This window comes from Myxine glutinosa, unplaced genomic scaffold (assembly GCF_964187855.1).
Source record: "Myxine glutinosa unplaced genomic scaffold, kmMyxGlut1.1 SCAFFOLD_601, whole genome shotgun sequence".
In the NCBI taxonomy this organism is placed as follows: domain Eukaryota; kingdom Metazoa; phylum Chordata; class Myxini; order Myxiniformes; family Myxinidae; genus Myxine; species Myxine glutinosa.
The window spans coordinates 181,345-194,999 of record NW_027616697.1 but is presented as its reverse complement, the minus strand read 5'-3'; the positions used below and the strand labels follow the sequence as shown (position 1 = coordinate 194,999).

Here is a 13,655-nt window from a genome sequence, read left to right as displayed (position 1 = left end):
CTTTTTGTCTCCTTCTTCTTCTTCACATCCGTGTTGCCTTTGTCTTTTCCCTATTGAATATCTGTGGCGCGATTTTGGCCAACGTTCAGGAATCTGGTTAGTCGGGGTAACTGTTCGGGCGCGGCGGCCATCCGCTCGGCAAATCCAGTAACATCCTAGCCGCGTCCGTAACAATTGGTGTCTGGGAGTGGGATACGAGGCCCGAACCAAATTTTAAAAACATCTAGAAAAAATCTGGTCAAAATTTGGAGCTGCCGAAATTTGTTTTGTTTTAGAAAAACCCAAACTTTGAAATCGCGCCATGGCTAGTCAAGGCGATCGGATGCAGGTGGGTGAGCTAGAAGAGGGGTTAGGGGTAACCCAGGACCAAAGGGAAGAAATGGTGGAGGAGAGCAATGGTGAGGTGGTTGAGGGAGTATCAGGCGCACAACATGGCGCCCTCGCGCACGTGGTTGGGGAGGCGCAAAATGGTGCCTCGTACGAGCGCGCGGTAGCCGAGCCCGCTGTACCAGCGGGCTTTAACATGCAGCCGTTTGACATGCAGCAGTTCATGGCACGGTTCGGTGAATATATGGTGGAGTCGAAGTGCGACAACGAAAAAAGAAGCAGGGAAATGAAAGAAATGAGGGACGAAGCGAGGGCTGATAGTGAAAAAATGGAAAACAGAATGATGGGGGCAATGAGGGACGAAGTGAGGGGTACCAATGCCCAAATTGGGAAGTTAGACAATAAATTTGAGGGGTTAGACAATAAATTTGAGGGGTTAGACAACGGGATAAAAGAGGTGAAGAATGGGTTAACGGGGCTAGAAGATAAGATGGAAGGCAAATTGCGGGAGATAGGGGAGCAATCCGCCCGGGAAATCAAACAAATGGGGAACCAGATAGAGGAGGTGAAAATCGGGTTAGAAGATAAATTGGATGCTCAGAGGAACGAATTGGGACAGATGAGGGCGGCATCTACTAAAGAGATGGAGGAGATGAAGGATGAAATACGACGAGGTGTAAGCGAGGAGGTCTCGGGGGTACGCGAGGAGGTAAAGCGAGGTGAGAAGCGTATGGAGAAAGAGGTGAGGAATAATACGGCTAGGTTACAGGGGGGCATAGAGGACCTGACGCAGGAGGTGGAACAGCTGACGTTGGGACAGACGGAGTTAGTGGAGCAGGTACAAAGGAACACTGCGGTACTAGGAGGGTTAAAGGCGACACAAAAAGAACTAAAAGACGACTTGACAGCGACGAAGAGGGAATGTCAGATGGTACGTGAGGGACTGACAACGAGGTTGGACGAGGTGACAGAAGTAATGGAGACAAAGGACCGGGAGGTGAGGACGCACATAGAAACGGTCAAGGTGGCCTTAGAGGACGAAATTGAGGAGACGCACCAGGAAATAAAAGAGGTGAAGCAAAAGCTAGAGGAAGTGGAAGAGGGGGTGAGTGAAATTAAGAAGAGACGGAGGGAAACTAAGAGGGAGATAAAGGAGGAGGTGATGGAATATGTGCAAGGTCGGTGCTCAAATCGTGATGGTGTGCTTGCTAACCAAATAAAGAGTTTGCAGGTGGCAGAGGAGGTACGGAGACGAGGTACCAAGGTGAGTGGCAATATACGCGGAAATGTATATGGTGTGAGGGAAGCTTCAGTCGGCTTGGGGGTTGATTTGGATCCGGGTGTTCGTGAGAGGCCGTTGGTGAAGTGTGCGACAGGTACGGAGTGCGAAGGAGGAGGTGTGCGAGAATGTCCAACTCTGGGGTGTGTGAGGAAAAAGTGCGCGCCAAGGAGTGAGTGTGCTGTCGAGAGTGAGTTGGTCGTAGCGCGTGTGCGAGGGGGCACATGGAAGCGCGGGATGGGGAGTGTTACAGAGGATGTAACGAGAGAGTGCACACCTGTGGTGAGTGTTACGGAGGGTGTAACGGGAGAGTGTGCGCAAGAGGATGTGCGAGAAAGGTGTGTAACGGACGGGTGCATGAGGAAAGAGTGCGCTGTCAAGAGTAAGGGAGAATGCACTGCACACCTGTGGTGAGTGTTACGGAGGGTGTAACGGGAGAGTGTGCGCAAGAGGATGCACGAGAAAGGTGTGTAACGGACGGGTGCATGAGGAAAGAGTGCGCTGTCAAAAGTAAGGGTGAGTGCGCGACCGAGTGTGGAGGTGAGAGTAGTGAGAGTGACACGGAGCGTGAGTTGGTTGTGGCAGGTGAGAGAGGATGTACACCTGGAATGGAAGGATGCACACCTGGAATGGTAGAGCGTGTGTGGGAATGCACACTGGAATTGGTAGTGAGGCACGCGGTTGGGTGTGCAAGTGAGAGCACACCTGTGGTTGTCACAGAGGAGGTGACCGAGGAGGGGGCGCGAAGAGGTGTGTTGGTGAGGTGTGCGAATGACGAGTGTGTGCAAAGGTGTGCGGTGGTCAGGTGTGTGACGAAGTCTGTGAGCGAAAGAACGAGTGCAATAACGAAGTACGCGGGGTGTACGGGCGGCGTTGGAGCACCGAGCTCGGTGCGGGTGAAAGGGGTCGCGTATGCGTGTGAGCATGCAGGTGAAGCATCGACGGTAACCGGGTTAGCGGTTAGAGCGACGTATAGCCAAATCGGGCCCTCGGTGCGCGCCGGGCAGCTTTGCGTGCCGCGGGGATCCGCGGCGGTTTCGGAAGAACCGCCGTGCGGGATCCACGCCGGGCCGCACTTTGAACGGCCGCGTCCGTGCTCCACTAGGCGGAGCGGGCAGCCCGATAGGAAGGGTCGTCATGGCGACCCCTTTTTATTGAGGCGTTCCGGCAGGTCGAGATCGGGCCATTGGACGGCTCCGTGCCGAGGTGGTGCGTGGGCTCTCGGCCCGGGTAAGCGTCCTTCCCTGCACCAAGTACCGGACGCATCCAGCCACTGGCACCAAGCAACCCGCATTCATTGCTCGGCTTTACGAAGCCGAGCTTTAGAGATGAATTGGCACACCGAGAGGCTCAAGTGAGTAGACGTGTGACGAGGATTGTGTTTTGGACCCGAAATTGAAAGAAAAACAAAATTTGATGATTGGCAAATGATTGGTAGAGTGATTGGTAGTGATTGGCAAATTTTTAATTGGCTGGAATTTGATGTGCTAAATTGGTAGTGAGAGATACCCGATGTGCTGGGATGGCAACTCCGTCATCCCTCACAAGCGGGGGCAAAGGAGCACTAGTTTTATGGGGTTTGGCAGTGAAAACTAGCCCGGGAGGGTTAGGATAATGATAGGGATCTAGAGAAGATGACCTTAGGTAACGGTAAGATTAGGTCGTGACAATGATACCTGTAGTGGGGATGCAGGTAGATTAGATTGGATGATAATGACGTGGTATGTGCTTAGTTTAAAGGGAAGACAGGGAGCACTAAGTTAGCAGGGCAACAGGTAGATTAGATGATGCCGTGTGTGTGGTTAAAAGGTGTGATTGCACAGGTGTGCAACAACAGGTGAATGGAGAACAGGTGTATGGAATAAATGGTCTGGAGTATATGGAGTATTGGAATGGATGGTCGTGGAGTGAGTATGGTGGAAACTGTGGAGTGGAGTGGATGGTGCGAAGGTGTGGATGGGGGAAAGGAGGATGGACCCCATCACGAATACCCGGGGAGGGTAGTGTAAGAGTTAGGTCGAGGGTATAGGTAAATTGTGGTTGGATATTGGCATCTGTGGTGCGGGTAGTTGCACAGGAGTGTTGTGATGGGTGCATTAGTGTTGTGGAAATGGCTGGGCGTGTAGCCTGTTAGTGTGTGTAGTTGGTTGACACTCCGCCACTGTTAGGATGTCGGCCAGGTGAGGCCGCAGGTGGGCCCTGGGAGCCGGTAGTTGTTGTGGATGGGGCCCGAGGATCTGGAGGACGGACCCGGGTAGCCCAGTGCCAGAGGGCACCAAGGGGTGACAGAGCCAGGAGGGGCCTTCCCCAGTTAGATAGGTTAGGTGAGGAGCAGGTAAGCTCGGAGGCAACTACAGTGGTGGAGGTGTGCAGGTGGGTAGGCCTGCTGGGAGAGCTACACGCCCCAGTCCTGAAATTGTGCAAGGGCACAGGGAGATGAATCGGGGGAGTGAGACCCCAAATTGAGAAGCACCACAGTTTGGTCAATGGGAATTTGGTTTTTAGAACCCATAGAGTAAGTTGGCCAATGGTTTGGCAGGGAAAGACCCCGGGTAGTGTAAAGAGTGTTAATGTCATTTAGAGGATAGTTAGCATGAAAATCTCCTTGCACCATCTACATCCACTCACCTGAGATGACGTACCTCCGCACCATGCCAGGTTGTTTTATTATTTTGATGCAAATGTTTGGAATGTGAGACGCATCATGACGTGGGTGTGACATTGTGCTTTGTGTTCCATCTCTTCCTCCTTATGATGATTGATGATGAATTGGGTGATGGCAAATTTTGAAGTAGAGGGAGTGAAGACGAATTTGGTGTAGAAGAAATATGGGGGAGACGTGACAGTGGTGACGAATTTGTAAAGGTGTAGATTGTTGTAAATATGGGGTAAGGGCAAGGGTAGAGTAGGTGACGGGGGGGGGGGGGGGGTGACGTACGGTAGGGACGAGCTTTTCTCTGCTCCGTCTCCATACGCACCTCGCCTTGCATTGCCTTGTTTGATGTGTACCCTTGTGACCTTACCCCTCGCTCATCTGTCTTGCCCCCCTTTTGTCTCCCACATGAGGACTGTGCGCCACTGGGCACCGAGGGGAGCGTGCGAGAGTCCGCCATTGGGCGCCCGAACCTCTCGCAACCACAGCTGTCTGCATCGATGCACCACCTTTGGACCACATGTCTGTGGCTGAGCACCACTGATGGACCCCATGGGTTGCGGCATGGCCCCTCTGCTGGAACCGGCCATGAGGGCCCGAGATCTTGCTGGCGGACCTTGGTCACAGGGCACCTATGCCGCACAGGTGAACCATACATAGTCGGCCCTGTGGGCCATAAATAAATAAAATGAAAATGGACACGTTTTGTGCAAATTTTATTGCAAATAGGCCGCCAGTAAGAAAATGAAAGAAAGACAACATCTGGAAGAACAAATAGCCAGCAGAGGGAGCCGAAGAGCAAGAGACCACCAGCAGGGTTTGTCGGTTTATTTTTATTATTGAACAGTGATGACTGTGCACCGATTGGTGCTTGAGGGTGCTTTGGTGTGTTTTTGGGTGCTTTCATGGTGCATCGATGCAGGGCAGACTGTCTCCCCCCCCCAAAAAAGAACGATCACAGGTCCTGGGTTAGTATTGTAAATAAAAGCAGAGCCATTGTAAATAATGCGCCCCCACCGTAAATGTATAGTTTGAAGACCATTCCGCAATTCGGTTAGCTGTGGGCGTGAATCTGTTAGGCAGGGTGCAATGGAGCAGCGGGACATATTTATTTATGTTTTAAAACTGTCGCACTCAGGGTCAGGTTAAATGTAGAGGGAACTACACCTACGTGCCACACTAAAGGTCAAGGTAAGAGGCCTGGGACGTGCCTAAGAGGAGGAGGGTGCAGTGTTGTGGATATGAGAATGGTTTTTTTTGTTGTTGTTGTGTAAATTGTTGTAAAAATATCGCCCTCCTTACTCCAGTTATGTATAAAGGTCAAAGTGCGTCCTGTAATTAGTTCATAAGCACTCACGTTAGCCAATAATATATTTCCCCCTTGTTGGTAGTTTATTTCCTTATTCTGTGTATTAGGCTAAGGCTTTGTCTTCCATTAATTAATACTCCATTGCACCAAATCAATTAAGAATAGCTCCCCTTCAATAATTCCATTTCCCAGCCAAACTCTCCATCTCTGGGAAAAGCAGTTCACAAGCGTGGGGTGCGCGCCCTCTCATTTCGCTGCTATAGTGAATATGTGCTCCGTGCTCTGTTTGAACAGGAGGGGCGGGGTCGCCAGGGAGAGGCAAGCCCAGGGCGCGCCACGAAGGGCGGGGCTGTTCAGCCCCATGCCCAAATAAGGAAACAAGCCCGTGGTTCGCCACGAGGGGCGTGCCGTCGGCGCCATGCCCAAATAAGGAGACAAGCCCGTGGGATTGCCATACAAGGTCACGAAACAGATCACGGGGGGGGGGGGGGGGAGGGCGGTACCGAAACCGACGAGGGCGTGTCACACCCGCGCTGAAAGTATGAGAGAAGGGTGCGACGATCGCAAAAGGAAGATACACCAGAGATACGGCAGATGAGTCCAGGTGCGTAAGAGGGTCGGCAGTCCACCGGGAGAGAGTTGAGAGTTGCACCGGAGTTTGTTTTTTTTTTTTTTTTTGTATACAACATCGAGGCTCGTGTAAGAGCTAACATTCATCACAAAAAAAACAAGCCGACACATAAAACATTTAATAAAGGGATCGGGAGACAAGATGGGGAGAGAGAGGGAAGCACACAAGCACAACAGTAGAGACCAGGGACATCGGGAGATCTGTGGAAGGGAGAGGGCTTGGGGGGAGGAGGCACGGGAAGGGGGGGGGGCGGTGGGAGAGGTATAAAACACAAGGACACTGCTAGGACTTCCAGGAAAGAAGTCTGAATTTCAAAAAAGTGTATCTGGGGTGAAATTAGCGGGGGTAGAAAAAAATCAAGGTTTTGGATGGGGGAAGATAAGAGATGGTGGTGAACAGCTGTTTTAAAGACCTGGAGGGAGGAGTGGGATTGAAGAGAGTGAGGGAGTTTGTTCCAGAGGCGGGAAAAAAGGGGAATGAAAGAGTGAAGGTGAGCAGAGAGTTTTGATTTTGGCAGTTTAACCATAAGAGGGTTGCAGGCAGATCTTGTGCGACCTGTAGGAATATTTGGGGGACAGCGCGATGTTGCGTTGAGATACGTGAGATACGGAAACGTGAGATACGTGAGATATGTTGAGTTGCGTGAGAGATACGGAAAGCCTTTGGGTGGTTGTTGCGTGAGAGATACGAAAAGCCTTTGACAAAGAGCCGCTTCAACGAGCCCCGTTTCAACCAGCCGCGTGAAGCCCTGACGGGGCAGCGAGTGACTCTGCCGGTGTGCGGTGTAAAGCCGAATACAAGGAGCTGCCGGCTCCTCGCTTCCCGCCCGGAGTGGACCTGCTCGCTGTGCCCTGTGATTCCACCTGCTCATCCCTCCAAACGATTCCTGCCCTTCGATCCTTTTGCGTACGTGAGTTTGTTTTGTTTGTTCTGTCCTGGGTAATAAGTTAAGCCTGTTTAGTTAAGCTAGTATTTTCACTGTGTCTTTCTGGTCCATCCCTCTTTCTGCTTTATTTTCTTATCTTTCCTTCTTCCTTGGTTTCTTTCAATCCTGTAAATAGTAATAAATAATAATCGTATTTCAAACCTTTTTGTCTCCTTCTTCTTATTCACATCCGTGTCGCCTTTGTCTTTTCCCTATTGAATATCTGTGGCGCGATTTTGGCCAACGTTCAGGAATCGGGTTAGTCGGGGTAACTGTTCGGGCGCGGCGGCCATCCGCTCGGCAAATCCAGTAACATCCTAGCCGCGTCCATAACAATATATATAGATAATAAAAGAACACAAAAGAATCTATCTTTCTCTCTCTCTCTCTCTCTCTCTCTCTCTCTCTCTCTCTCTCTCTCTCTCTCTCTCTCTCTGTCTCTCTATCTCTCTATCTCTCTATCTCTCTATCTCCCTATCTCCCTATCTCCCTATCTCCATATCTCCATATCTCTCTATCTCCCTATCTCCCTATCTCCCTATCTCTCTATCTCCCTATCTCCCTATCTCTCTATCTCCCTATCTCCCTATCTCTCTATCTCCCTATCTCTCTATCTCTCTATCTCTCTATCTCCCTATCTCTCTATCTCTCTATCTCTCTATCTCCCTATCTCTCTATCTCCCTATCTCTCTATCTCCCTATCTCTCTATCTCCCTATCTCTCTATCTCCCTATCTCCCTATCTCTCTATCTCTCTATCTCCCTATCTCTCTATCTCCCTATCTCTCTATCTCCCTATCTCTCTGTCTCCCTATCTCTCTGTCTCCCTATCTCTCTATCACCCTATCTCTCTATCTCCCTATCTCTCTATCTCCCTATCTCTCTATCTCCCTATCTCTCTATCTCCCTATCTCCCTATCTCTCTATCTCCCTATCTCTCTATCTCCCTATCTCTCTATCTCCCTATCTCTCTATCTCCCTATCTCTCTATCTCCCTATCTCCCTCTCTCCCACTCCCCTCATGGCTCGTCGAATCCTGTGCTCGACGCAGTCATCTATCTATAATTCCACTAATCTCTGTGTGTATGTTTGTTTGTACGTTTGTTTGTTTGTTTGTATGTCTGTGACCGCTGTTTCTCGACAACTACCGGTCCGATATACTTGAAACTTGCCAGGTATATTGCTGGGGACCCGAGGATGTGCCTTTTCAAGGTTTTAAATTAATCGCAGAAGTAGTTACCGAGCTATGTCCAAAAAACGATTCAACCAATCAGAGAGCAGCGAGCTATCACGTGTGCCGAACGTGGCGAACACACTCTGCCTCGGATGGCACATTTGAGAGCGTATTCATTTATTTCCCGTCGGCAAACTATGTTGCCGTTAAACTATGTTTTAAAACTAATTATAAAACTAATTAAAACTAATTTGCGATTCATCGTAACTGCGATTTGCGAACTTCCGGACAGTGAGGACTGCACTTCCGGCATCCAATCACAGAACGCGTTGTTGCGTTGTTGTTGCGTGTTTTTCCTTTTCATTTTTTTCATTGAGCGATTTGCGACCTTCCGGACAGTGAGGACTGCACTTCCGGCATCCAATCACAGAACGCGTTATTGCGTAGGCGTGGCCGATGTGAGAGCGAGCTGATGCTGAGCCCAGCGCGTGCGCCATTACGGTACGTAATTCGATTTCTTCCGGAGAAAATAATAATTTCTCGATTTCTTATGCGCATTATTTCTCCCAATTCAGTCAGAGCGAAGGGCGGAAGCGAAGAGCGTTGTTTTTTTTGTTTACGGGCGTACGGGCGGGGTAGAGCGTACGGGTAGCGTTTTTTTTTTTTTTTGGCACATTTGAGAGCGTATTCATTTATTTCACGTTGGCAAACTATGTTGCCGCTATGTTGGCGTTAAACTATGTTTTAAAACTAATTAAAACTAATTTGCGATTCTTTCGCTTTCCTGCGCATTTGTGCACGCTATGGCGATTTCTTTACCAAACTCCGCTAGCCGTTAGCTTTGGACCAAACCATTTCATGTAAATAGAGGGGGGGGGATTGTCACCGTACTCGCAAGCCGTTAGCTTTGGACCAAACCATTGCATGTAAATAGAGGGGGGGGGATATACTTTTAGATATATATATAGTACGGGCATGCCCTAGTATTTATAACAGCACCATGCCCTTACGGCAAATCATTTGTGCACGTTCTGGATAAATCCACAAATTACATCACGCAACCTCGAGTAACAAAATATACCAGATCCGTATTTCAAACTGCAGTATGTGCTTCACTTTATCCTCACACTTTTATTGTTTATATAAATAAAAGGAGCATGTTTATTATTAACTGCAGAGCACATTAACGTTATTTATGGATTTACCAACTTGATACTGTCTCGGAATTGTATGTGAAGGAGGGATGGGTGGGAAGGTTGAGGGGAAACTATAAATACTGTATCCCAATCATGTGGGAAACTATGCGTCAAGGTCACGTTATTTAGGTTGTGACATCACCCTCGGATTACTCTGGAAGGTTCTCAGGTTTGCCAGTTTGAGCCCGAGCGACGCCGACCCGGGCTATATATGCGGCTCCGTCGGTTTCACCAGCACAGTCCACAGAGCAGGGAAGTTTTGCAGGTGACGGAACAGCGTTTGCTTCACGAGTTCAACAATGTCTCTGACTCCTTTGAGCATGCTTGTGCCCATCAGGTACACCGGAGCGATCCCCTCTGAGCGCGGCTTTGGTGGTGCTCTGGATGAGCTTCAGGATGAGTTACGACGATCAGAGCGCATCATGGAGCTGCTGTTCCAGCAGGCCCAGAGCCGGATCCGGGGAGGAGTTGCCTTGAACCTGCTGCAGTCGCCCGGACACGGACGTGAAGTGGCAATGGCTGGGACTTGTCTGTCAATGAACCAGAGCGACGTGTCCCGCTACATGATTTCCTTGGACACCAGGCAATTTGATCCAGAAAAGATGAGCGTGAAGGTGGTCGGAGATCTGCTGCAGGTGTCGGGTCGCCACGAAGTGCGCAATGAAGATGGACAAGGAGGCTCAAGCTACAGCTTCCAAGAATTTAGAGAAGAAATGAAGCTCCCGAGAGACGTGGACCCTCAGAAAGTGACCTGCTGCTTCATGTCCGATGGGAGGTTGAGGATCGAGGCTCCACGCGATGTTTCAACTGCATCCCTCGAACGGATCGTGCCCATTGAGCGCGCTCAAGAAGCATCAAAACCAGTGGAGGGTGCACCTGGGGCAGGGATTTAAGGAGGATCTCCTGCAACAGTTTGGGATACAGTATTGATTCAAATGCTTTATGGGTGGTTGTACACCCTGGAGGTGTTGTTAACTGACTTTCAACAGTTGCATCATTTATCAATCATAGAAATATACATTTCAATATTATAAGAGAGAGAGAAATGTCTTTTTACCTGTTAAATAAATTCTTTTCAAATCAATATACCTGTTTCTCTTTTGGTACATTATCCTGTCAATATTTCAGGGTCATGTGAGGTGTTTCTATTTGAGTTAACTTGTGGTTTCACCTGCAGGAGGGCATTGTTGTTGTACCAAGTCTCCTCTGGGACTTCTTCAGGTAGAAAATTTAAAATATTCGATTTCATTACCATCTCTTGTCTGTTTCACGAGTCTTGGCCCGCGGTATGGAGACAGCCGATCGATCTCCCAGGAGCGACCCAGAGATTCCCCACATCCCGCATGGTGTACCCCGCCTTCATGTAGTCGGGCCCACGACAGAGGTAGAGACTAGAGGGAAAGGGCTGAACTATGGGGACATATCGGCACTCAGATCGTGACCACACTTTCCGGACAAATCCAGGCAGCAGGGAAGAATAGGGAAGATTTTGTCCCCGACTTGCATTTGGGGGTACAACCACCACGAAGAGGCATCCCCAATAGTTGTTGTTATGTTAGTAAATATGGCCGCCGTAGTCAGATTGAGAACTGCACGACAACAGCCTATTGGCGTTAATCGCTACTTAAAAGTGTGGGTTAGGGGGGCATTGCAAGTGCACAAATAATGAAGACCAGGCAAGTGTCGCCTCTGCAAGTTCTTGATTCTAGACCCTCTTTGCTGTGCCGCATTCTGAGCATTTAATCCGACCGCCTTTTCCATGATTCTTTGAAATAATTTAAGTAATATAAGGGGGAGCTTTTAAGTTTGAGCTTTTTCTTGTTGCCAAAGTTTGTTGTTGTGCTAAAAACCAGACATAATAATTCAACAGTCCAATAAATAAAACAAAACAAATCAAATGCTTGGCTGGCTTTTTTTACGGGGAATCCCGTAGGTCAATTCCCTCTGCAACAGCGCTTGTTTGTCAGTCCGGTCTATGTATTTATGTCCTTCACAAACGTCCACCAATCAGAGCTGAAGATCTGGGCACATGACAGGGTGACAGCAGATCCTCCACTCTCTTGAGGTTGTCTGTAAAATGAATTTTCAAGACCATGTTTTTTTGTTGTAACAGTAGCTTTATTGAATTTGCAAAAAAGCCCTCGATGTACAATTTTAGCCCAAATAAAGCACATGCAAACAGGCAGCATTTGTAACCCCCTATTTAAAAATTTAGGGGGTTGAAGAAAATTATGGGGGAACGTTTGAAAAGCACCGCACTAATCCCCAGTCATTCAGCATGGTATCTCGTGTGCCATTTAATTATATTACAAGGTACTATTTTTCTGTCTTTTATGTTTGAATCTTTATGATCGGTTGAATAAATCAATTTATCTACCAATGTCATCATTGCCATCATCGTCAGAAAGGATTTCAGATGTTTTTGGAGCAGAAACCAGCATGAGTATGCATGAGGAATGGAAGTAAGGAATTGAATGAATATATATCAGAGTATCCTCGTATTCTCAATGTAGGGATGGCGCTGAAAAAACAATTTACTTTAATTAAACCGTGTGTGTATGTGTGTTTTCGGAGGGCCACAAAGACAATTTATGCCTCCCTCTGTAAACCATAATTAAAAAAATTAATGATGGCAAAATGAAATAATTGAAAATAAAGAAATAATGAAATGCTCAAAAAAAAATATATTTTTTAAAAATTGAAAATCTAAATAATTGAAACATTAAATAATATAAAAATTAAATAATTGAAAAATGAAATACCTGTAATTGAAAATTTGGAAAAAAGGAAATAAATGGTAATTAAATACAGCAATTGAAAAAAATTAAATATTTGAAAATTGAAAAAAGAATCATAATAAAATACGCAATTTGGTGTCTGTCACGATTTTTGACCGATACATTCGGTCGTTACTTATCCAATCTCGACTAAACGTGACATGTCTCACCTGAAATGAGCAATTTCCTTTGGAGTGTGTATTGATAGAAATGGGAATTCAGTGTAAATATTCAGTGAGAAAATGTCGCAATAGGTGCAGGTGGTAACCTCGACAACCTCATTCCATTCTGTCAGCTAAGATTTCCAATCCATGCTTGTTGTACCTCCGAAGTGCTCAAGAGTGAGGGTGATATTGTGAAAGCTCAGCTGGGAAACGGGTTTCGGCTTGTTTTGGGCCTACAGCCTGATGGAAGATCACCAAAGTTATTTCCATACCAACCGACCACCTCCAGGCACCTCTCCCTCTCCACACCGTTTCTTCAGCTCCAACCTTCCCCCTCTCTCTATACTCCCCATAGCTTTGCTTTCAGAAATTTCCCACAGCGTTTCATTCTGGTTTCTCATTCGATGATCCATAGATCAGTAGTTTCACGTTTCATCATCAATTTCACTTTGAGATATCAGTTTAGATTCATCATCGCAACTGCGAATAGTGCACAGAAAAGGTCGTCAAAATCTATTTTGGGAGGAAATTTTTTCGAATTATCTCAGGGGTCTAAAGTTTTTTTTCTGGTCATAAAGAGGTCTAAAGTGTTTAAAGAGTCAAGGATTTTAAAAGGGCCAAATGGGGTCTAAAGGTGTCCAAGGACAAAAGAGCAAAAGGGGTCAAAAGTGTCCAGATGGTCTTAAATTGGCCAACGTGTCTTAAAAAGTCAATAGGTCTGAAAAGTGTCAAAAGGTGTATATGTCTCAAATGGGTATGAAAGGGTGTAAAGGTCTAAGGGGTGTAAAGGGTCAAGATATGGGTATAAGGGGTGTAAAGGGTCTAAACTCTAACTAAGGAGTGTAAATGATTAAAGGGGTGTAAATGGTTAAAGGTGTCTATGGGTGTAAATGGTCTAAAGGGGTCTAAGGTTTGTAAAGTGTCGAACAGAGTCTAAGGGGTTTAAAGGGTCGAAGAGGTGTAAAGGGTCTAAAGAGGTCTAAGGGATGTAAAGGGGTCTAAAGATGTTCTAAGGGGTGTAAAGGATCTAAGGGGGGTGTAAAGGGTCAACCGTTTCTAAGGGGGGTGTAAAGGAGTGAAGGTGTAGTAAAGACATTACCTCGGGTTCAGAAATAAATTAACTCGGGAGTCTAACACGGCCAACGACCTGCCTGGCCCTGTGGTGCAAGTTCAGCCATTTTAGAGGGAGGCCACAATGTCTTATCACCTCCTTGTAAAAGT

General features: G+C 47.5%; 1 protein-coding gene across 1 annotated transcript; it reads left to right on the top strand.

Moving 5' to 3' along the window:
* Positions 1–9,638: 9,638 nt before the first annotated feature.
* On the top strand, positions 9,639–10,577 carry LOC137431074 (heat shock protein 30-like). The gene has a single exon (XM_068121964.2). It carries the CDS (start codon positions 9,793–9,795, stop codon positions 10,384–10,386), a length of 594 nt encoding a protein of 197 aa, XP_067978065.1. The 5' UTR covers positions 9,639–9,792; the 3' UTR covers positions 10,387–10,577.
* The last annotated feature ends 3,078 nt before the right edge of the window (positions 10,578–13,655 follow it).